The sequence below is a fragment of the Rhineura floridana genome, chromosome 11 (assembly GCF_030035675.1).
Source record: "Rhineura floridana isolate rRhiFlo1 chromosome 11, rRhiFlo1.hap2, whole genome shotgun sequence".
Classification (NCBI taxonomy): domain Eukaryota; kingdom Metazoa; phylum Chordata; class Lepidosauria; order Squamata; family Rhineuridae; genus Rhineura; species Rhineura floridana.
In genome coordinates this window covers 19,930,311-19,955,625 of record NC_084490.1, presented here as the reverse complement: position 1 = coordinate 19,955,625, position 25,315 = coordinate 19,930,311, and the positions used below count along the sequence as shown (strand labels likewise).

The following is a 25,315-nucleotide window of genomic DNA, read 5'->3' as shown; positions in this document are numbered from 1 at the left end:
GGAATGCTGAACACCTTGCTGTGGGGAGTGGAGCATTAATAATACCTCTTCCCTGGTTCCACAAGAAACAATGATCCTGTGACCCACCAGGAGCAAGCCATCCTCAGTCTTGATGTGATCTTTCAGTGGCCAACAAGGGTACAGCTCAGGTCATACCTGCTTTCATCTGTGTGGCCATCCAGTCCCATGCAATGTTTTCAGGCCTTGTAACTCTGGGTCTTGTAGATGCTGAAGCAGCCGTGGGTTTAGTGGCCCTGTATCAGTCAAACTGTAGACCACTTTGTCCTTGGGTAGAGATTCATATGAATCCAGCAAAGAGGTGGCAACTGCTTGTGGGAGAGTGTTAGCAACAAGCATGTCCTTGCCCTTAGTGTACACAATGTGAAGATCATCCTTTTGTAACTGCAGTAGTGTCTGCTGAAGCCTAGCAGGATCTTTCCATATGGGTTTGGTGAAGATTGCCTCCAGAGGCTTGTGGTCAGACTGAACCTTGACAGTGTTGCCAAAAACATACTGATGGAACTCAGTGGTGACAAAGACAATGGCCAGGAGTTCCATTTCAATCTCTGCTTAATTGTGTTGAGACTTGGTGAAGGTCCTAGATGCAAAGGCAAAGGCAATTGGCTGGTTCTGCTGTAGGAGACATGCACCCAGCCCATCTTTAGATGCATTGGCCTGAATTTCCAACTGCAGCGCAGGGTCACAATAGTGTAGCACAGGAGCAGAGGTAATAATTTGCTTGAGTTTATCCAAAGCAAGTTGCTGTACTGGACTCCATTGCCATATGATATCCTTTTGCAGCAGGATCCTAAGTGGTGGTGTCAGGCTGGATTTATTGGGAATGAACTGAGCCAAATGCTGAATTGTCCCTAAGAGCTGTTGAAAATCCCTTTTATCAGGTAAGAGACATTTTAGATAGGGTTGAAGGCAGTTCATTTCATTTTCAAAAGCATTCCCAAGGTGGAATGGTCAAAGCTGAGATACCAGACTAAGATGCATCCAAACTCAGAGGAAGGCAATAGTAAACCACCTCTGAATACCTCTTATCATGAAAACCCTATGAACAGAGTATACAAAATGCAACACAAGATAGTGCTGGAAGATGAGACCCCCAGGTCAGAAGGCACTCAACAAGCTACGGGGGAAGAACAAAAGACAAGTATGAGTAGCGCTGTGACTGATGACGCAGCTGGGTCAAAGCCGAAAGGAAGCCCAGAGGCTGATGCGCACAGATGCAAAAGGAGAGTCCGGAGTTGTACGATGCACACAATAGGAACATGGAATGTGAGAAGCATGAACCAGGGAAAGTTACAACGTCAAGCAAGAAATGGAACGTATCGACATTACAATATTTGGCATGAGTGAATTAAAATGGACGGGAATGGGACATTTTCATCAGGGAACTACAAAATATTTTATGCAGGAAATGAGAAATTAAGAAGAAATGGGGTTGCTTTAATAGTGAGAAGTGATGTAGCAAAAACAATTAGGAGCTATGACGCAAGGTCTGAGCGAGTTATATCAATGAGATTTAATGGGAAACCTATTAATATAACCATCATGAAAGTCTATGCTCCAACGGCAAATGCAGAAGAATTGGAGAGATTTTTTGCAGAAGTACAGGAAGAAATTGGTCACACACCAAAACAAGATGTGCTGATAATCATGGGGGACTGGAATGCAAAGGTAGGGAACAGAGAAGAACTAGGAATTGTGGGGAAATGGGGCTTAGGAGATAGAAATAGCAGGAGACTTATCAAATTCTGTGAAGCCAATAATCTGTTTTTCGCAAACACATGTTTTGAGCGACCGAAAAGACGACTGTACACGTGGACATCACCACATGGTCAATATAGGAATCAAATTGATTATATAATTGGTAGCAGAAGATGGAGAAGTTCCATACTTTCTGCAAAAACAAGACCAGGAGCAGACTGCGGTACAGATCATGAACTGGTCATATCAAAAATCAGAGTAAAGCTAAAGAAGAATGAGGCAATCATAATGCCAAAATACAATTTAAATAACATCTCAGAAGAATATTAAGGTCAAATAAGGAATAGATTTGAGGCTTTAAACTTAGTTCACAGAGAACCAGAAGAACTATGGAGTAAAGTCAGAGACATTATGAGGGAAGAATGCAAAAAGATAATACCTCTAGTTAAAAAGAAAGACCTCAGTAGATGACTCTTAAAATGATTAAAGAGAGAAGGAAAGCAAAAGGAGATAGAAACACAGTTAGAACCCTAAATGCAACAATACAGCGACTAGTTCATAGGGACAAAGCGAACTATTACAATAGTTATTGTATAGAAATAGAAGAGGACAACAAAAAGAGTAGAACAAGAGCCCTATTCCAAAAGATTAGAGAAATTAAAGGGAAATTTAAACCAAGGGTAGGGATGTTGAATAATCAACAGGGGAACACACTGACTGACCAAGATGAAATAAAAGGGAGATGGAAGCAATACACTGAAGAACTCCATAAAAGAGATGCAAGGATAACATTCATTCATGGAGGAACCGTATGATGAAGAACAGAAATTTTAGAATGTGAGGTGAAAACTGCTCTTAAAATACTTGGAAGAAACAAATCACCAGGAAAAGATGGCATACCAATAGAGTTGCTACAAGCTACTGAATCTGTCCAAATTTTGATTAAAAAATTGTCAACAAATATGGAAAACTAAACAGTGGCCCACAAACTGGAAGTGTTCAATATATCCCAATTCCAAAGAAAGGGGATCCCAGGGAATGCAGTAATTTTCAAACTATTAATATCCCATGCCTTAATATCCCATGCAATTAAAGTAATGCTCAATATTCTACAACAAAGGCTGTTACCATATATGGAGCGAGAAATGCCAGACGTCCAAGCTGGATTTAGAAAGGGAAGAGGTACCAAAGATCATATTGCAAGCATACGTTGGATAATGGAACGGAGCAAGGAATTTCAGAAAGAAATCATCCTGTGCTTTATAGATTACAGCAAAGCTTTTGATTTTGTAGATCATGAAAAACTATGGAATGCTTTAAAAGAAATGGGGTGCCACAGCATCTGATTGTCCTGATGCGCACCCTATACTATGGACAAGAGGCTACTGTAAGGACAGAATATGGAGAAACAGATTGGTTTCCCATTGGAAAGGGTGTGAGACAGGTGTATTTTATCACCCTATTTGTTTACTCTATACGCAGAACAGATCATACGGGAAAGCGGGATTGGACCAAGATGAAGGAGGTGTGAAAATTGGAGGGGGAAATATCAGTAATTTAAGATATGCAGACGATACCATACTACTAGCAGAAACCAGTAATGATTTGAAACTAATGATGTTGAAAGATAAAGAGGAAAGCACAAAAGCAGGACTACAGCTGAATGTCAAAAAGACTAAAGTAATGACAACAGAAGATTTATGTAACTTTAGAGTTGACAACGAGGACATTGAACTTGTCAAGGATTATCAATACCTCAGCACAAATGGAGACAATAGTCAAGAAATCCGAAGAAGGCTAGGATTGGGGAGGGCAACTATGAGAGAACTAGAAAAGGTCCTCACATGCAAAGATGTATCACTGAACACTAAAGACAGAATCATTCAGACCATGGTATTCCCGATTTCTATGTATGGATGTGAAAGTTGGACAGTGAAAAAAGCGGGTAAGAGAAAAATCAACTCATTTGAAATGTGGTGTTGGAGGAGAGCTTTGCAGATTCCATGGACTGTGAAAAAGACAAATAATTGGGTGTTAGAACAAAATAAACCAGAACTATCATTAGAAGTTAAAATGATGAAACTGAGGTTATCATATCTTGTACACATAATGAGAAGACTTGATTCACTAGAAAAGACAATAATGCTGGGAAAAACAGAAGGGAGTAGAAAAAGAAGGCCAAACAAGAGATGGATTGATTCCATAAAGGAAGCCACAGACCTGAATTTACAAGATGTGAACAGGGTGGTTTATAACAGATGCTCTTGGAGGTCGCTGATTCATAGGGTCTCCATAAGTCATAATCGACTTGAAGGCACATAACAACAACACCAAATTATTCAGGATGGTAAGAACAAAAATAGATTGCAAAGAGATCTTTTCAGCTGTACAACATTCTTTTTGAGATGCAGTGACCAGAAATGTACACAATATTCCTAATGTGGCAACATCATAGATTTGAATACAGGCATTTCAATATTAGCAGTTTTATTTTTGATCCTTTTCCTAATGATCCCTAGTATGGACCAACCTTTCTCACAGCTGGAATATTATAAAAGGTGAGAAGAAAGAACAAATGATGAAAGATTTTCCCCTGTGAGGAAAGGTACAATGTTAGGGCTTTTAGTATAGAAAAAGGGAAAGTAAGAGAGGACATGATATAGGTATATAAAATTATGCATGGTGTGGAGAAGGTGAATAGAAGTTTTTCTTCCTCATTACACTAGAACCTAGGGTCATGCAAAGAAGCTGAATGATGGGGGATTCAGGATAGAACAAAATAAGCACTTGTTCATTCAGCGCATAGTTAAACTGTGGAATTTTTTAACACAAGATGTGGTGATGACTACTAAATTAGATGTCTTTAAAAGAGGAATAGAGAAATTAATGGAAATATGGCTTCAGTGCTACCAGTCATGATGGCTATATGTTACCTCCAGAAGCAGTGTGGCATGTCTCTGAACATCAGCTGATGGAGAATGACAGGGGGAGAGTGCTATTGTCCTTGTGTTCTGCCTGTGGACTTCCCATATGTTTCCCCATTTCTTTTAAAGCATTCCATAGTTTTTCATGATCTACACAATCAAAGGCTTTGCTGTAATCTATAAAGCACAGGGTGATTTTCTTCTTAAATTCCTTGGTCCGTTCCATTATCCAGTGTATGTTTGCAATATGATCTCTGGTACCTCTTCCTTTTCTAAATCCAGCTTGGACATTTGGCATTTCTAGCCACCTCATTGTTCACATCTAATTCCAGGTCATTTATGTGTAAGTTAAAAAGCACAGGTCCTAGTACAGATCCTTATACCTCTACATTGTGAGAATTTCAATTTATTCCTACTCCCTCTTTCCTGTTCCTTAACAGATCCATAAGAGGACCAGTCCTCATATCTAGAGATGTGAAGGCCTGGAAAAAAATTGGGGGGATATGTTTTTTTCCAGGGGAGGTTCTGAAAAATTAGGAGGGGGGGAAGAAAAAACATTTTTCCCCTGAATTTTTTGGGAATTTTTCCTGGCCTTCACCTCTCTATTCTTATCTCATGATGGCTGTGTTTACTCTGGAACCTTTGGAGAACTTGTTAAAAATGGAAAATCTAAGTATACAGTGAGTACGTTCATAACCATATGTTGGTTGACACACTCAAAGAACTCTAAAAGATTAGTGAGATGGGACTTACCTTTTTCTCTTAACCGCTTTTTTCACTGTCCAACTTTCACATCCATACATAGAAATCGGGAATACCATGGTCTGAATGATTCTGTCTTACTACTTTTGTTCTTCTTCAGCAAAATGTTTTCATCAGTGTGTTGGATAATTTTATCTTTAATAATGCTTTCTATCACTTTCCCGCAACAGATATTATCACTTGTGATTTCCTGGATTCTCTTCCCACCCCATCCTGATCTTTTTTAAAAAAAAAAAGTGTTACATTGGCCACTTTCCAGTCCTCCAGTCTTAGGGACAAGTTGAAAGATCAGTAAGTTCACATTTGAGTGCTTTAAGTACTCTCAGGTGGATATTTTCCTCAGTAAAGACAGATACTAAGAATTCATTCAGCTGTTCTAGTCTCCATCTCCTCCTGTAGCATACTTTCAACTGCCTCCCTACTGTTTCCTGCTTCTGATGTATTTAAATAATTTGTTATTGTTGAGATCAATATTTTTAGTGATATGTTCCTCAGATTATTCCATATGCCCACCTTATTGTCTGCTTGCATTTCTTTTGTCAAGTTTGTGTTTCTTTTTATTCTCCACATTTCAGCAAGACTTCCATTTTCAGAAGGAAGCTTTCATGCCTGTAATAGGTTTCATTATTCTCTGTGTTAACCACACTACTATCTTCTTGCACTTGGTGGTACTTTTACCAGATATGTGGTACATACATTTGAGCTACGATTCTATTCTTGAGGGTTTGAATAAACTCCCAAGTGTTTTGGAGCGATTTGACCTTCTTGACTTTTGCTTTCAACTTTTACTTTTAAGAGATTTCTTCTTTGAAGTCAAATGTGACTTATGCTGGACATTTTTGGCAATTGTCTACTTGCATACATGTTGAATTTGACAGCATGGTGGTCACTGTTTCCAACTGGTTGAATAACACTTAAATGTCTGACACTAGGTCCTGGGTCCACTTAGGATTAAGGCCAGGGTTACCTCCCCTCTGGTGAGTTTCATGACAGTTATCTAAGATATCTAGAAATTCTACCTCTTATTGTGACCGACATTATTTATCCAGTCTATGTGAGGGTAATTGAAGTCACCCATTATTACATGTTTTCCTTTGGATGCCTTCCTAATTTCATTCTTCATCTTTCTATCAACCTGAGCATTTTGGTCAGAGGTTGGGGGATACTGTGTTCCCAGTAATAAATTGAAGGCCTGATATTGCCATCAAGAGGTCTGCTTCTTTTGAGATTTCTAGTTTGACTCCATGCCCTCTTTGAAGTACAGAGCAACATTGCCAGCAGAATATTCATCCTATAGAGTTTAGATCCAGAGATATCCATATCCCACCTATTTTCTCCATTTTACTCAGTTTTCATTATGCTTCTATAGCTCTTTCTTAAAACCAAGCACCCCAGTTCCCCCATCTTAGCTTTTAGGTTTCTAAAATTAGCATATAAAACTTGTATGTAGTGACTCGCTCCAAATGTCTTTGGCATGTGCATTTCCCTTCCAGCCATTTGGTCTCTTTGACTGGCTGCCTACAGTATGCTCGCTGCCTAGTTCAATCTTGTCTATCTGCCTTTGGATTATCAGAAGCATTTTCCCCTCATTACTAAGGGATGATTCAGCCTGAACCAGGTGGTATCAGCTGGCTTCTCTCCAAGGGTCTGTTTAAAAGTTCCTCTGCACCTTTTTTGATATTAACACTTGCTATCTGTTTCCATTTCACTTCAAGTGGAGCCCCTCTCTTTGTTCTCATCCAAAGCATTTCCCAGTGCCTAATAAATCCAAACCCCTCCCTCCTGGCACCACCATATCATTGAGTCCCCTCAACCCTGCCTGTTTAGGTGCTTCTCTGTATCCAACAGGTAGCATTTCTGAGAAAGCTACCTTGGAGGTCCTGGATTTCAACTTCTTACCTAGCAACCTAAACTTTGCTTCCAAGACTGCACAATTATATTTCCCCGCATCAGTGGTGCCAATATGTATTGCAACCACTGATTCCCTCCCAGCACTATCCACCAGCCTACCTAGACAAAGTGTGATTATCTGCAACCTTTGTACCAGGCAGGCAAGTCACCATGCACTCATCACAAACCTATCCATTTGTGCTTGTAATGACTAAATTGGCCACTACTGAAGACTCCCACTAGGAGCCCCCCACCAACACTTCACGTTTTCAGGACACCTGCACAGTAATGTCCCTAAAATTCAATCTGAAGTCCATGTACCTCTCATCATTGGCCCATGCTCAGACCACATTCACACCATACATTTACTCCACTATTATTCCACTTTAAACAATCATGGCTTCCCCCCCACCAAATCCTGGTAAGTGTAGTTTGTGATAGTTGCTGAGAGTTGTAAGAACCCTATTCCCCTTCAAGAGCTACAATTTCCAGAGTTATCTGGGAAAAGGAGCTGTTAAACCACTATAGAAATAGTAGAAGCCATGACCATTTAAAAGTGGAATAAATGTATGGTGTTAAAGTGGCCTCTGTGAAGAATTTGTGCCATTTCCACAGTTGCATACAAGTGCCTGACCTGCCGCCTCTTCTCTCCCACAGGTATACCTGGCCTATCGGGCTCTGAAAAATCTGTGGGCTGAGCCACCTGTTCCTTACAAGCGGACTTTGGATGAAGGATCTGTTGCATTAACTACCCTTTCATCTTCCACCACCACCTCCCTTCCCAACAATATGGGGTACCCTGAAAATGTGGGTGTAACCTCCTACCCATCCACTCCTGTACCCCACCGGCTAACATTAATGAATACTGATGACTAGGCAATTATTTATTTCTGTAGTTAATAAAAATGGAGGGTGGAAAGAGAATGTATTGCCAAACATGAACACTTTTTTATGTGTAAGTTTGTTTCCACTTAAGCAGAGCACCATGAAAGGGTCAAAAAAAACCCTAAGCACGGTAAGACAAGGACAAGAGGCTATAGCCTTACAAAAGCAGTGGGCGCTCAGACACTCACTGCTCCCCTCATCCAGGCATGCCCAGTTTCTGCAGCACTGGTTTATTCCAGCCCTTTAAAGTCAGGATTAGCTGTCAGGATAATCCCAGGATAGTCAGTGACTTTACAGCCAGGGGAGAGAGAGTAAAAAATTGTAATATGCATATGCAGCTGCTAGCACTACACTGTTTTCTCAACTGGATACAGCAGTGTGTGGCTATTCTGGCTCCTAGCCCCTATTTTAAAGAATCAAGATAAGATTCAGTGTTGGGAGGGATGTTTGCCTTCTGCCACACAGTTGCTTCCCTGTTAGTAACTACTACTTATTCCAGTCAAGAGTCAGATTGCAAAGCTGGTGTGGAGGATTCCAGAAATGGACCTTCCATTCTACTGGTTCAGTACTACTTGTCTAAGCCGTCTGAATTCTGTGTGGGATTGGGTGGACAATTTTTAGTCTGAACCAGGCTATATGCATGGATGCATCCTGCAACAACCAGCTGTCATTTCCATAATCATTGCTGCACTTTTGCGAACTGTTGTAATCAAATAAATGGTTCCTAGCCTCTGCAGACCATATCAGTACAGAACCCAATCCAGTAAGGGGTCTCTGTGCAATTCCATGAAAGATATAAACTGTTAGCTTATATTCACTAATAGGCGAAAACATCCTTGCAGTTTAAGAATATACCTATACCCAAGAGATATTTCTATCAAACTTCAAAAAGCAGGGGAATGTGGTGGCTATAGTTAATGCACCAGGGGAGCAGGAGACCTGACCACCTCTCTGAGATTATTATACTGCCCTACAAATTTATAAAAATGCAAACACAATTTGGGTTAGTCTTTCACAGTCCACTTCCTGTGTAGTTTGGAAGAATTTGATAACATGTGCCTCTTGAGCATATGGTGAGTGATGGCAACACCTGCAATCAGCCCATATAACAGAAACAAGTCATGTGCTATGCTGATCTACAATATTAAGCAACAACATTGATATAGTTCAGATACTAATTTTAAATATGTTTGATTTACTTGGAAATTTTAATGAAGTTTCCTATGGTATTTTCTTTTGCTTGTTTCTGTGAATATGTGAAGTACATCAACACTTTCAATAATTTACACTAAAAAGAAATCCAAAAACAATTGTGGAATAATGGTACTGGCTATTCTGCAGAATAATCTCCAGTGGGCATGAGGAGTCTCAGTTTGCACAAGATAAAATGGGGAGGTGAAATATATTCTAGCAAATTTCTAAGTGTGCTTTATGTTTTTAATTGACCATATCCACCCTTCCTTAAGTGGAGTGGGTTAAGCATAGCAGGCTGAACATGCATCTTGGGCAGGCCAAGTTTGTTTTCTTCCAACAGCTAGATTCATTGCTTAAGCAGCAACATACTATAATCAGTCTAATTTTACATCAGAGCTGCAGTTTCAGATTCAACTGTAAATACACCCGAAATAGAATATGACCTCCAGCTTGAAACACAAAAGGCTGTCTTCACCATCATATGACATTGACCAGTAAAAAGGCTTTGAAATTAATAAAAATAACATTGACACAGATTTCTAGGATAAATAATGAGTGAAATATTTTCTAGGTTAGATTCTCTGAAGAAACAGTAACACAGGAAAGAAGCAAAGTAAGAATACCACCAGCAAACATACAAAAAATGTAATTCTCTTGTCTTTGGAGACGCAGTCCTAATTGCATGTGTTGCCATCACTCACCTATGCTCAGAGGCATGTTACCGGATTCTTCCAAGCTACACAGGAAGTGGATTGAACTGTGAAAGACCAACTCAAATTGTGTTTGGAGTGGGGAGGGGAGGAGGAAGGGTGAGGAGAGGAGAGTTAGGTGATGCCCTATTCCCCAGAGTACAATCATCAGAATTCTCTGCGAAGGACTAACTGTTAAACTGCTCTGACCATTTGAGCTCTGTCAGGGGAACAGGAGTCTCCTAAGAATGCTCAGCACCCTTCACAAACTACAATTCCCAGGATTCTTTGAGGAAGCCAGGACTGTTTCAAGTGGAATAAATGTCTGGCATGGCTGTGTCCCCAATTAGCCAAGCCAAATAGCTGTCTGGCTTTTAGTGTTCTAACAGTTGGGGCTCACGGAGCATGCCTGCACTGTCATAGACTCCAATGTTAATTTTCTTAAATTAATTAAAAAATCAACCATGCATTTTTAAAAAACTTTTAAACTACAGAAGATGAAGGTCAGAGTACGGAGCAAGGTCAGTAATAGGACAACAGGTACTCTGTGAACATGGCTGATTTTTATTAATTTCAACAAATTATGAGACCACTGTCAGAAAAAAGTCCAACAGATCTAGATTATTTTACTCATCTTAGACTTTGAACTCTGGATTCTCTCGGAGTGTTTTGTGTATCACCATGAAAACTTCGAGTGTTGTTAAGCAAGTGTTTCTGAGTTCAGGACTATTAAGTTTTGTAAGATTTTGTTTTGAAATGAGCTTATGGGAAGCAGCAGAATGGCATGGAGGTATTTTCAATTTAACATGGCGGAATGTGAAAAATCCATGCTGGCTAGAGTATACAGCCACTCTTGTGGCTGTATAATATAACTAGCCAACAGGCTCAAATTTACCTAGTAATAACTACCAAACAACATTTCAAGTAGCTGCTAGCTTTCTATAGCAAGCAACTGCTTCTTAAATATCACAAATATTTGGAAAACAACTACAGTAGGGCCCCGCTTTACAGCGCTTCGTTCATGCGGCGGTTTTTAGTTAGGGAAAGGCCCCGCTCTTACAGCGCTTGTTCCACTTTTACGGCGGTTTTTTCCTGTCACACACCATTTTGACATCATTTTCACACGATGCGGCCCATTATAGTCTATGGGGACCCGCTTTACGGTGATTTCCGCTTTACAGCGGGGGCCTGGTCCCTAACCCACCATATTAGCGGGGCCCTACTGTATGGTTATTCATGATGACCAAACATAGACGCTAATGACTCCTGCTGAATCTTCTATTTAAACTAGTTTTCTGCCTCTGGAGAATCTTGAGAAAAAATGCCATCTTGCAGTATGATCCTATGCATGTCTGCTCAGAAATAATTCCCACTGAGTTCAATAAGACTTACTCTCAGGTGTGTAAAGGATTGCAGCCTGAGTGCAATCTCTCACATGTCCCAACCCAGCAAGAAAGACATATACAGTAGGGGCCCGTTTTACAACGTTCCGCTTTATGGCGCTTCGTTCATGCGGCGGTTTTCAGTTAGGGAAAGGCCCTGCTCTTACAGCGCTTGTTCCACTTTTATGGCGGGTTTTTTCCATCGCGCGCCATTTTGACGTCCTTTTCGTGCGACGCGGCCTATTATAGTCTATGGGGCCCCGCTTTACGGCGGGAGCCTGGTCCCTAACCCGCTGTATTAGCAGGGCCCTACTGTATGTAAGTAGCCATTGCAGCAGTTACAAATGCAGATTCTCATGTGGGTGCATATCTTCATCTGCAATGATGGACATGAGTTCTCCCAGCAACACCCATTTCATATTAGCATAGTGATTCCTGCAAAGTATACTTACTTTCAAAGCCAGTCATTTTCATTATTTTCCAAGTTGTTTTCACACCAGATTTACAACATGTTTTGTTTAAGACTCTAATCTTAAATATAGTGGGAGTAAGCCCCATTGAACTTGGCAAGATTTCCTTCTGAGTCAACACATATAATCTAGCACTGTAAATTAGTTTGCAATGCAAACTGAAAGCTTAAGACTGCCTAAAATGTGCTTGCTTTATCTTCCATATTCCATCTCACATTAACATTCACTTCTGGCAAGAATAGCACTAGAGAGGCTCAAGTAGCCCTTTTAATGTCATGTGGAGACATGTGAACTCCTGATTGGCTAAGATAAAAGGTAAAAAGTAATTTTGCTGAGATGGCATGTGTATGAGAACCAGAGAAAGTGACAGCTACAGAAAACCTGTTTTATCACAATACAGTTATTAAGGCAAGAATCTTAAACCGGTTAACCTAGAAAGCCCCATTGAACTCAGCGGGTTGTATCCAACAAAGATCTACTCTGACCCACTGGAATGAAAGGACCGAAGTCATGCCCATTAATTTCAGCAAGTTTACTCCGGTAAAACTTAGTTGGATACAACCCAACTAAGTTACTTGCTTGTAAGTAGATGGATTGCACAGTTCATGTAAAATAGGCCCCAAGCGGGGGGGAAAACAGTCACTGTTTTAACAGAAAGCGGAAGTATTGTACAGGAGATTAGCATAGGAAATCAAAGATGTGTGTACAGGAATAGGGAAGGACAAAGATCACAGTACAAACAGGCAACAAAACATTTGTTTTTATTTAAATTCCCATCCCTCCCACAAAGGCACTAATTAATTGGGGAGAATTGTTTATTTTATTTAAAGTAGATGAGGAATTAACCATCAAATAATATACAAAATGAAGTAAGTGTCAGAAGGTATAAAGGAGGTCTTTTCTTGCCAGCAATCTTTTTAAAAATTAGACAAAAGTAATAACTATATAAAGGAAACAAGACTAAATTTTTAAGCGCTCCTGTTTATCTGGATAGTCCCACCACACTAGATCCTCACAAAAGGAAAAGCTCAGATTTCTTCATGCAGTTGTCAGCCCCACACCCAAAACATGAGTGCAATGTGAGAGGAAGATGTTCCGGATTTTTTAAAAGAAATGTTTCTTACCTGTGCCAGTTCATCAACAAAATAGAGTCAAGAGTATAGAAAGTGAAGATAATGCTCAATAAGGGGCTATGAGAAACTTGCAGCCTATATATTAACCAGGGGTAGTCATTATAAACTTTGAATCCAAGCTGTAGCCCACCTCACCCCTTCTATATCAGGCTCTTCAGCGGAAGGACCATCCATTGTCTTGTCCCAAATCACACTCCGGTAAAAGTTCAGGTGCAAGGACAGACCAACAGGTAATTTTACTTCGCTGGTAAAAACAAAACAAAATATCCCCCCCAAAAAACTTTGTCTTTAAACTTCCTGTGAAGGATTCCCATCCTCCTCTTCAGCCAAAGTATCTTGTCACAGTCTCAATCTGAACTATGCCGGCAAACTCAACTTCTTGCCTTTTAGAACTGAAGGAGGAAAGAGAAAAAGAACATATGAGAATTTTGGGAGGTTTGTTTTGCTTTTGCTGGAGATTTCTTCACAGTACTATGATACAACCACTGATGAGGGAAAATATATTTTCAGCAACCTCAGGGAAAAGAAAGTATATAAACCAGGAATAGCCATTATATGTTTGGAATTAAAGTGGCACTATAAAATGCATGGTCGCATCTGAAAACTCTGCTCCTCATTATATATTATATCATATAAACAGTGAACTTGTGCTGAGTTATGATAGCTATGTAACCAAAATGGAGGTACTGAGAAACAAGAGGGAGGTATGAGCAGGCTCAGGGGAACCCCAATGTATACAGAAGCTGGAAAAAATAGGTAAAAAAAATCTAAAGTGGGGGAAGGATCCAAAAGCAGCCCAGTGAGGACTGAGTATGCCAGGTGGCCCCAAAACGATGTACATTAAGGGAAGAGGAGCATTCCACATTGCAACACTTTCTTTGAGGGGTGCGTGTGCATACAGGTAGACATACACAGCCCAAATCATTCTCTTTAAAAAACCGTAACCCATGCATATGTTTTCAACAAGAGACATTCCAAGACATTTTAGTTCCCAAGGCAGAGAAGCCCAACAGGCACCACTATGGAAGTAAAAATACCACAGTAAAGTAAATAATTAACAATCTGGTGCCTGACAGGCCACTTGTCTGATAGGGCTGAACCAGACTTGTATTCACACAGGAACAGGTTCCTAGTATTTACACTTAATGTGTGAACTATTTACCTATAGCATCTCTTCCCAGTCGCAAGAATGATTAACAGAACTACTAATTAATTTGTTGCTAATTTCTAATAAGTAAAGTGCCAGCAGGATAGTTAACAGGTCTGTCCATAAGAGAGGTGGGCACCCAATTTCAGCTGAAGAGTGCCCTCTAGTGATGATCCAGATAGCAGCACCTCTCATTCAAGATACAATATACATCTTGTTGAGATGTAGACTCCCAACTCACTGTGCTAACCCCGCTCTGCTCTAAAAGCGTTGAATCCTAGAATCCTCCCACTTCATCTCATCAAGAAATCTCCATCCCTGCTTGTTTCAAGATACCTTTTGTAACGTAGAGGTAGAAGAAATCGCAGTAGAGTATGGTTTGCACCAAACCGGCCACAATGGCAATCAGGTCGAAGAAGCCCTCAAACTGGTAACGCCAAATCCAGTTGAATAAGTAGAGGGCACGGTAGACACCCAAGGCGAAGAGATAGTGACTTGTGATGGTCTCTGCCTCACCTGTCTTACTGACCATGAAGAGTTGTGGCAAAATAGCCACTGACTCCAGATAGATGGAGAAGGTCCAGAGAATCTGGAGACATCCAAGAAGGAAACAATATGATTATGATATGTATTTCTGATAACAAAGTACATCGTAAGGCCAGCCCATAATACCTTCAAAGCTGTGCTGCCATCACAGCATAAGCTTGAGAATTTTTAAAAAGAAAAAAAAATTGAATTCCGGTTGCTGAGCAGTGGCCTTTTACATTGTCTACTATTACAAGATTCAGGCCAGAAATTAAGAGTACATATGCCACAGATCAATTTTACATGATTTCACTGAAAATACTGCGAGAAGTTTATGCTGCTGATTTCCCCCAGTTAGCACTTCCTTTGGGTGTTTTTTTGCAAAAAGTCCCCTAATTCAGAGATGGGAGCACTTGTAACCCTCCAGATGTTGTGACCCTCCAGCACCAGCCATCATGGCCAGTGATCAGAGGTTCTAGGAATTGTAGTCCAAAATCTGGAGGGCCACAGGTTGCCTACCCTAATTGGACATATACCATGTTCCTTGTCCTAGTCATAGTCTCCCACCCCCACCTCAGAATTACTGGAAACATTTTCCTTTTTAAAACATTGGATTTTATTTATTTTGCAGAGGGGTCTGTTTCTGACTATATAATCTTGGCTAAATCACAAACCTATTTGAGTGCCATCCACCCTCACTGGAGCTAATTTTGCATAAATGTACTTCAGATTTATTTGTGCATGGGCACACAAGTGCTGATGAACAGTGCTGCTTTAGAAAACAACTCTAAGAACAATTCCAAAATCCTAAAGAGAGAGCAGGAGGATAGAGAATTAGTACCAGGAGCAAAATAAGATGAAATACAAGAATACAGACATGTAAGATGTGAAGATATCCTCAGATGTAGCTGCTCCTTGGCTGGAATGCTAAATGGTGCCAGCAGTTGGATCAAGAAGAATGTCTGGGGACTGGGAGACTTCATCTTATAGCATAGGTTGACAACCCATGGCCTGTAGGTGACCCTTGTCCACACTCTATACAGCAGTGGTTCTCAGACTCCCCACCACACTGCACCCCACCCTGGGATCACTTGAAAATTGCTAAGGGTCTTGGCATAACAACTTAGTGATTTTTCATTGCATTGTTTTACTTTTAATTCTTACATATTGTATTTTATTGTATCACAATTCAAACTGTAAAACAATAAACCACAAAATAAAGGAAGCAAAAGAAGCAATAACATGCAACTAAAAATCAATATGAATATTTAATGAGATGGATATGCCCTCTCCCATCAACCACAAATCCACAGACATACCACAGACCACCTGAATGACGCTCAAGGAACCTCTGCTGTACATCTTTACCAAGCCCCAGGAAACCCCATCTACCTTTCCCAGCTGATCAGCCAGGAAGTGGAGGACAGACTGCTGTTCCCATACTGCAGTGATTTTGATTTCCCTCCAGCACACCCCATGCAGCCATTCTAATGGAAAGAAAGATGCACAAGGAGGGTCATCCTTGCATACCTTTCTGCCCATTTAAAATCATGCGTACACACACCCAGCCTTCCAAACTTCTCTTTGGGAGGCTCAATTATGTTGTGGAGTAAGGTGCACAGGGACGGTATCCCTGCACATCTTTCTTCCCATGACTTTGGGTGTGTGCCAGTTGGCGCATATCTGGATGTACGAATGGGCACTAATGTTTTAATATGTGGAGAGATGTGACTGGATCCAACCACATTCACTGGCATGTGATCCCTGCCCTACAGGTGGTGTGTGGGGCCAAAAAGGTTCTTTTCCCCTCATGTATCCAGCTGCCCATTTGGGGCTTGGATCTTAGTGCAAAACAAGACCAACCCATACATTGAATTACCTCTAGGGGAGTGAAATCATGATTCACTAGGAAAGCTAACACTGCTGTGGGAAGGACCAGGAACTCCACTCGGAAGGTGTCGTGGTTGCCATCATAGGTGGCTTTGAATTTGCTATAGATCATCCATACTGTGGCATAAGAGCATGCAATATAAACCACCTACAGGAGACAAAATAAATTAAGAGGTGTCACCAAGACCAACTATCACACCACCTCCCCAATTCTTAATGTACATCAGCCCTACTACATTTTAGCCATGTTATGGAGAGTCCGCTCCTCCCTAGGAAACCTGTCTTAAATATTAAATAGTCCCTATTAGATTAAATTAAATAGAAAACAGGTCATTTACACCTCTCCCTTCTAGATTCAAGAGCCCTCTTTAGGTTCTAGTCAACCTTCCCCACCCACCTACCCACCCATTCTACATCTTTTATATATAACCACATCTTCCTCCCTTTTCCTTTATTAGCCTCACACTGAAAAGTGCTGTATCATTCTTGTAGATCTCAGTACATTCTGTAATTTACTTTTCAGGGCACTCTTTCAAGGTTAGGGTTAACTAATTAAATATTTTTAATTCACTCTCTTGCTTTTAACCTTCTTTTGGTATAAGAACATGCTGCTGTTAAGCTTGTCCAGAACTATAGGCCAAAAGATTGCAAGGTCTTAACACTAATTATTCTATTTGAATAAGTGTCCTGTAAAACTCAAAAGCTTGCTTTATCTTATATCAACTTTTTATAACTGCATCATATGCTGAACTGAACTCATTGGGACTTACTTCTGAGTACACTTACTAAGGCTTGCATTTGTAAGAGATTAACAGTGCAACCCTATCCATGGCTAGACAGAAGTTGCACTGAGCTGAATGGGGCTTACTCCCAGGTAAGTGGGTGTAGAATTGTAGTCTGCCCTCTCCTCTCCTGTAATGGATTGTGGCTGTGAAGCTGTTTCAAGCAAAGCATGCATATGTGGGGCGCAAAAGCTGGGAACCACGCCTTCCCTTCCTCCTAAACATTTCCCTCTCTGTTTTACCTATGGCAGACCCACACATCCCTCCATACCTATTCACCTCTCCTCCCGCCCAGTCCCATCCAATCCACTGTCAAGCCTGTACCTTCATGGAGGTGTTGTACAAGGAGATGTAGTTGGTAAATAGGTCTAGGTACCGAGTGGTGAAAACAATGGCAAAGAGAACTTGGCTCTTCCCAGAAATCCCTGCACAGAGAAGCACAGGGCAATGAAATTCACAAATAGCCATGAGGCTTCTGTGAAATAACAAAAGTTGCAGGTAGCTGTGTTGGAAATGTATATACACATACATACATACACACACTCAAAAGCAACAGTAGGCAATATCTTTACTGGGACCAACTAAAAGATCACAAAGAATCTTTGCCCAAACTCTTCAGGATTTCAACATCCAGCATCAAAGCCTGTCACATCTAAACACACCTAGAATACATAGGAACACAACACATAGGCATACAACAAAGTACAAGAGAACTCTAGAGCTAGGATGGTAATGTGCTAGGCTCATTAGGTTTGATTGGATGAATTGCTGACTGGGCCTGCTTTGTGAAGTAATCCATGGCCTTTCCTAGTTTTGCTGTGCAGGGGAATGTTTCCTACTCAGGCCTAAGGATATCCACACCTATGCTAGGCCTCTGGCTTCTCTTCATCCAAATCCTCTTGCTCTATATAGACCTGGCATCACCCAAACAATAGGAAAATCCAATTCTATTTTTTTCAGGAGGAGACTAGAAACTTTGCCCAATCTAATCTAAACTAGTTTCCACGTCATCATTCAGCCTTATACCTCGGTGTCAAGTTCCCCGTAACCGGCTTGCCCCCAGTGTATTCCATACATTTTTATCTACAAAGAACGCAAACTTCCACTTGGCTCCCCCTCATTGCAACTTCCTTCCCTCCCCACTACAAAGGGCAGCTAACATGCCTGGCCAGGATAACTATGCAACTCAGAAAAGCAAATCCTCCCCTCAAAGCAAGTTTCAAATATATGTTTTAGTAAAGTATTGCTATAAAAGAACAAAATAGCAACCCACAAATGAATGGGGGGATCCTATTTTTTTAATGAGTGAGTTTAATTCAACATAGATACATAGTTCCTACACCTAGAAATATTATTCCACAATCGGTCACGGGTTTTTAGCAAAACCAGCTTTTCCCCTAGGGAAAACTATTGAGCTCCCAAACAAAAGTAGTAGGGACACAGGAAGCTGCCATATATTAAGTCAGGGCCTCTATTCAACAAAAGGTGAGCTCACAACAGTCTAATAAAGTTCTTTCATAGGAACTCCTTAGATGACGTGGAAAAGAAAGTTTAAATCTAACCTCTGAAGAATTTTTTAAATGACCACTAGCTTCCTAAAAGGGAGAACATTTTAGTTTCTTTAAGTCTGCAATCCTGTGCACATTTGCCTAAAAGTAATCCCCAGTGAACAAAGCGGGACATGCTTCCAAGTAAGCATTTATAGGCTCAGACCAAGTATGTAGTTTGAAAAAGAAAAATTTGGCAAAGGAAAGGTTTACAAAAACAATAAACCAGCTATATGTTTCTGCATTTCTTTATGAAAACAGATTTTTTGTTGATGTTTCAAAGAAAGGCAAGAAACAACTTTTCTATGATCAAAGCCTAGTATCAACTTTTTAAATATTAAGTTTCACCATGAATTTCCAAGTCATGGAAAAAATAAATCTGCAACAGAAATGTATTTTAGTTCCTGAAATACAAGTTTAGAAAAAAATATATAAAGGGAAATGGTTTAATTTTCAAAAATCAATAGCTAAAATAAGACAAAGCTAAGTCATCACTTTCAACGGGCCATTCAAGAGATTAACAGTGCAACCCTGTGGCTGTTTACTCAGAAGTAAGGCCCACTATGTTCAGTGGGGCTTACTCCCAGGTAAGCGTGCATACGATTGCCGTCTTCAAGAAGGGAAAGGAGAATACAGTAATTGCATCAGTAAATTACAAGCATAAATTTGTCAATTACAGCTTGGCTTAGACATTCATTGTTATGTGATCACTTCCAGGCCGAGAATAAAGAACGTTTTATATTCCTACATTGTAGGCTAAGTAGGGAAACACCTTTGTCTCTTTCTTTCTTACCAGCACATGATCTTGTCTTCCAGATCTTCAACAGCAAGATGATTATAGCTAGAAGATGAGAGATGTCTCCCAGGAAGCGGAATACATTCATGGTGTTCCGGGTGTGTTGTAGAGGTTTGCCTAGCTTCCTAGAGGGAAAACTGCAGAAAAGAGTGGAAGATTAAAATGTCTGGGGGCCGGAGCAGATCCCAGGAGGCCAGGAAAGGTAGTGCGTGAGGGGGAGGGAAAGAAACCTTTATTTTTATTTTCTTCTTCTTGATCCAAGTAAGCTGGTATGCATGAAGGATATCTGGGAAGGCAGGCCACAAAGGGGGAGGAGAGAAAGGCTTGCCACACCCACAGTGGGGCTGGGTTAGTCAAGCCGGAGGGGAGGGAATACGACTGAAGACACCAGCAAGAGTTCCAGCTCATTCTTCTAGCTTCCGAGCAGAGGGACAGAATCATCCGTTTGGACAGATCCGAAGCGTGTTCAGGGGCTGGAATCTTCTTAAACACAAACACACAACAGTCTACACTTCTGTTGACACGGAGTGCCTCTGAGATAGAGGTAACAGTGGGGACCACCGCGGGGACAGGGATCCCAGTCGCCCCACCACCCCTATCCCCACTTTGGTAATCTCGACCCGATCCGCTGGAGCAGGGACGGGAAACCTGTTGTCCTCCAGATATTGCTGTACTATAATTCCCACCCTCCCTCACCATTGACCGTGCTAGCTGAGCGCGAGAGGAGGAGTCCATCCCTGTGTTAGAGCCACAAAAGGGGGCTTCAAGCCAGTATCTAGAGACGCGTCCCGTAGCGCGCGCGCTGTCTCCCTTTCCAGCTCTGAAACGACATAGTCTCCGGGAAGGGGGCAGGATCCGTGCTGCGGGGAAAGGGTGAGGACTCAGCGAGGAGGTGGTACATAACTGCCGGGTATTGAGTACCAAGAAGTTTTTAGGCTGCAGGATGTAGGAGAGAGCGCTTCGTTTCGGTAGAAGGCGCTGTGCTTCACAGAAGGAAGCCGTGAGTCCAGTAGGGGGCGCTGTTGCTGGTGTAATTTCTGCCACGCTACGAAGCTCTCCAGAGATCTGCCTCAGTGGGGCATGGCTGCACTAAAAAATGAAGCTAGTTTCACTGTCGGAGTGTACCAGTGATTAAAGTGTGACACGCACTGGCTCTCTCTCTCTCACACACACACATATATAGAAGATGACTGCACATATCTGCCCTCCCCAGACTGATTTGCTATCCCTCAAATTTTGAATTCCGATACTTGACATGATTTCTGTCTCTTTGCTTACATGTTGTTTTTTATTACAAATTTTTATTTTCTTGGATGCTGCTTCTATAAGGGCTTTTGGCCAAAAAAGTGGCTTAAAATATATAGTAACATATTAAGATCTCTACAATCTAGGTGACATATTTTACTCAGTTCCTGTTTACTTCCCGTTTCCCCAAGAATCCTGAGAACCGTCAATGGTTCTCAGCAGATGTTCACAAAGCTGTAATTCATGCAGTCCCTTAGGTCAGGTGTGGGGGATCTGCAAGCCTGCAGAAGTGGTTGGGCTCCAATTCCCATCAGCCCCAGCCAGCATGGCCAACAGTCAGGAATTATGGGTCCAGTAACACCTGCAGGGCCACAATTTCCAATCCCTGCCTTAGAATAAATAAATAAATAAATAAATAAATAAATAAATAAATGTAGATTTGGCTCTCTTTGCTGGAGTGCCCCAATGTTACACACGAAGTTACAGCCATTACCAGTTTTCCATGACTGTGTCTCCCAGCACATTGGGGCAGAGGCTATTCCCTCAGATTTTTTAAAGCTTTTTCTCTAAGGCTGAAACTTGGCTGGACAGGGGTTGGGGTTTTGACAGCTACTCTCCCTTTAACAGGGCGGTTGTTTTTTCCCTCTGGTAAAAAAAATACAAAATGTTTTTACTCGTGAAGAGAGTTTGTTGCTACCATTCCAATCTGGTTACTTTTGTGAGGACACATACATTTATTGTGGGCTGAAATGCCCGAATTTGCTCTCTGCTTGTGGCTTAACCTCTGAACAAGGGCCAGCCACTGAATCTTATGCTGAAGTCTGAACATAGCCTCTTGGGGAAACAGATGCATCATCCTTCCACCTCAGCTGCCCAAAGGCAGGAGAACCTGCAGTGAAAATGAAGGTGGCAACAAGCCCTAGAAGGGATCCATGGGTGAGAGAAGGGACCTTTCTGTTTAAGGAAAACCAGCTGTGCATAAACCATTAAGCACAAAACCAGAACAATGTGTTGCCACAGTAGGAGACAAGGTTACTTGAATAGTACAGAGCAGGAGTCAAGAATCCTGGGTTCAAGAAGACTGGGTGGGCATAAGGCCTGAAGCAATTCCTATACAGAAGATCTATGGAACCTCTGGCCCTTATGACGTTGTTGGACTCCAACACCCATCACCTCCAGCCAGCATGACCAGTAGTCAGGGCTGATGGGAGCTGCAGTCCAGCAACATCTAGATGCCCAAAAGTTCCACAGTCCTGTTACGTGGAATTCACTTGTGTAGGAATTGTTCGCATTCATTCATTCCTGTTTGCTCATAATCTTGTATGTATGTGATACACCATGTACACTTGTAATGGGAAGTTGCAGTGAATCATGGCTTCCCACCACGTGTACACACAGCAAACTTCACGTTTAGGATCATCATACATGGCAATCTATGCACACTTCACAGATATGCCTACACAGCAATGACTACCATGCAGGAATTTCATAGTTTTATTTATTAATTATTTGATTTATATCCCGCCCTTCCTTAATGTGTGAAGCAGTCCTTATTTAACTGTTGGTGCACTCTTGCAGAGAGACTCAGATCTTCCTTCCTTCCTAGGCTGCTTGTCGTTGACCTGGATATTAAGCATTCATACTCATTTGTTTGTGGGGAGATTAGATGATGTCAGCTATTTACTGAATGTTCATTCTGATTTGTTTGCAGGGAGGTTATTAATATTAAAAGTACATTTTCCAGTGTATTTTCCCATCACTTTCCTTATTGCAAAAACGCCAGATTTGGGGGAAATGAGTTTTTATGCAAGAGCTCCAAGTTTAATTGTGCAATCTGAATTTGCTGGTATGTGACTGGACTGAACTGCACCAGAAAATAGCAACAGTCTGGAAGCACCCTAAGACAATGAAAAAGTTATTTGTCTTTTCTTCATTTGCAAAAGTACAATTTTTGGACAACAGAGGGCAGTGTAACCTCAAGGTTGGTATTCTCTTCCAATGTTCCTGCTCACACTGGGGCTTTTAAAAAAACACTTTATCCACAGGTGGACATAACTCTGTATTGTTGAAGAGTGTTTAGGGAAATGTTTAAAAGCTTTGTAGACAACTTCAGCTGTGGATGTCTCAAGGAAGCAGAGTGATTTCTGCATTTCTCACAGTGCTGTGATACTTTCTGGCAAAGTTATTCATAAAACAAGCATCTGGAAAGAGACTGTGCCTGAATTCTGTGAGAGCTTTCTGCCTTCTCGGTTCCCATGCCAGGTTTGTGGCTACTGAGCCTGGATTTGGCAACAGCTTGCTTAATTTGTGGTGTCTCACTAAAGTGCTGTAGCTCCATGTTTGAGCAGTTCTGCTTCAGCTACTTGGGGCAAATCTTTCACCAAGTCAGATTGCTGGGTCAATGTAGCTTGGTAGTACACTAACTGGTGGTGGCTCTCCAGGATTTCAGAGAGCAATCTTTCCCAGGCCTACCTGGAGATGACATAGATCAGGTGGAGGGAACCTTTCACCCTCCAGATGTTGCTGAACCACACCTCCTGGCATCCCTGGTCATTGGCCATGTTTGCTAAGGTTGATGGGAGTTGCAGTTCAGCAACATCTGGAGGGCTAAAGGTTCCCCACATTTGCCATAGATCAAATCTGGGACTCTGGCATTCCACACACAAAGCATATGTTCTGCCACTGCACTACAACCCTTTTGTTTGCTTCCATTGCTTTCTAGAGGCATTCAGCTGACTGTATTTCCATCTGGTTTTCCAGTCAGGAAGAATGTCTTTAGGGTATAAGCGTGTGTTGTGCTAACCAGACCTGTGGTTAGCCTAAGCAGGAGTAGTCTGGTCTGCCTTTAGGCTTAGCTGTGACATTTTTTGTAGCTTGCAGCTTGTTAGAATCCTGACACTTGCATTTTTCTTTTTGAAGAGACAACATGATTCTAATAGGACTGTTGAAGCATTCAGGCGAATCAAAAGATTCAGGAACATAAATGTCTGTTCATACCAGGTCAATTCACATTAAAATCATCCCCTATTCTATTTTTCATTTAGAATGTTGCAAGAAAATTTCCAGAGAATGGGAGGGTGCCCTCCCTCCCTGCTGCTCCCTCTGTTCAAGTTACTGACCTGTCGCTGCCTTGCATCTTTTTTTCACTCGTCAAGTTGAACCATTTCTGAGATTACCATAGAATAAGCACAGCACCACTGTTGGTTGCAGTTTGGCACCCGCCACATTCACATCAACTGTATGAAAATGATATGCATTTAAAGTGTGCTATTAGCAGTGGCTCTCCAGTTCATGGCATGTTGTTTGCCATCTGGTCCTCGGGGTTAAACAAACAAACAAATTCCACCCTTCTTGTAGAACTGCACAAATGGAAAAAGATGTGCAATGGGGAAAAGTCAAGAATCCTAGCTCAAAATAACCCCTGCCCCATCCACCAATCAATTTAGATGCTATCCCCTCCCCCTTCCTGATAATCCAAACCCCTCCACGAGCCCCCTCTTTCTGCCCCAGAGATTTCAAGCATCCTCCTGTTCTGACCCACTAGACTGCAGACTCTTGCATGGCTAACCTCCAGCTCTCCCCTCACTCAGTTCTTCTCACTGCTCTTCGACAGAACCCAAAACTCCTGCTTCCCAGGGTAATAATAGTTATTCTGGTCTCATTCGTGCGGAGCAGAGCGTATCCAAAAAAGCAATTAACAAAGTGTTTAAAAAGCAGGGAGACATGAATTTCGCTAGGCAGCAACTGCCAATGGCAACCATCATGGGGTGTGGAAGAGGAATAAATGAATCATTCCCTTTCCCATTCACCATCACTGAGACCCCCAAGGCCAGATGGTACCACTTTCCTACTCAATGCAGGGGCCATAAACAAAATGGTCCTTCCCCTGAAGCCAGTTTCCACCTCCCACCTGCAATACCTCCCAGAAAATGTCACTGCCAGGTGGGGTATGTGTGTAAGAAGAATAAACAGTGTTTTAAGTGAGGGAGGATCTGGGTCCTTCAAGGGCACGTCAGGGTTGTCTTGAGCATTAGAGCAAAGGATGCTGAGAATCAGAATATGGAGGTTTTCTGGGATTGAGTCGTGTATAGTGAGCCCAAGCAGGGGAATTTGGCATGCAGGACTTCCAGGGTTTATTTTATAACAGGGCTCAGCCAGGCCTCAGCCCCATAGCCTGCTCTCAATACTAGGTTCATCCTGGAAGAGTGCATAATAGAAAAAAGCCTCTCTACACATGTGCAGAGTGTCTTCCCCACAACACTGAACAATTGCAGCCTGTCCTTACACATTTAAGGTCAAGAAGTAATGTTTCTAGGGAAGACAGAGGTACTGGGACTC

The 25,315-nt window shown here is 41.6% G+C and overlaps 2 protein-coding genes across 9 annotated transcripts in view; one reads left to right on the top strand and one right to left on the bottom strand.

The window, feature by feature from the left end:
• The window catches only part of SYNGR4 (synaptogyrin 4), a 48,210-nt gene extending 39,994 nt beyond the window's left edge, over window positions 1–8,216 (top strand). For all 7 annotated transcript variants that reach the window (XM_061588515.1, XM_061588517.1, XM_061588513.1 and 4 more), the window contains one exon: window positions 7,950–8,216. In XM_061588515.1, coding sequence (XP_061444499.1) covers window positions 7,950–8,168 — 219 coding nt within the window. In that variant the 3' untranslated portion in view covers window positions 8,169–8,216. The remainder of the gene's footprint in view (window positions 1–7,949) is intronic.
• Window positions 8,217–12,657: 4,441 nt separating this feature from the next.
• Window positions 12,658–20,077, bottom strand: KDELR1 (KDEL endoplasmic reticulum protein retention receptor 1). Of its 2 annotated transcripts, XM_061589524.1 has the most exons (6): window positions 19,963–20,075; window positions 19,730–19,869; window positions 17,714–17,814; window positions 16,597–16,755; window positions 14,529–14,781; window positions 12,658–13,437 (listed from the first exon to the last, which is right to left on the bottom strand). In XM_061589524.1, exons 2-6 carry the CDS (start codon window positions 19,818–19,820, stop codon window positions 13,403–13,405), a joined length of 639 nt encoding a protein of 212 aa, XP_061445508.1. In that variant the 5' UTR covers window positions 19,821–19,869; window positions 19,963–20,075; the 3' UTR covers window positions 12,658–13,402. The 2 variants fall into 2 exon arrangements, with proteins under 2 accessions (XP_061445508.1, XP_061445507.1); XM_061589523.1 differs by having other exon boundaries at window positions 19,730–20,077.
• Between the last annotated feature and the right edge of the window lie 5,238 nt (window positions 20,078–25,315).

Bases quoted from the DNA above. Each gene is read 5' to 3' on its own strand.
- KDELR1 (XM_061589523.1), bottom strand. From the start codon at position 19,820: ATGAATGTATTCCGCTTCCTGGGAGACATCTCTCATCTTCTAGCTATA. The intron at 17,815-19,729 runs GTAAGAAAGAAA...TTCTCTGTGCAG, and splicing joins GAAGACAAGATCATGTGCTG to GGATTTCTGGGAAGAGCCAA. The intron at 16,756-17,713 runs GTACAGGCTTGA...TGTCTCCTGTAG, and splicing joins TGTACAACACCTCCATGAAG to GTGGTTTATATTGCATGCTC.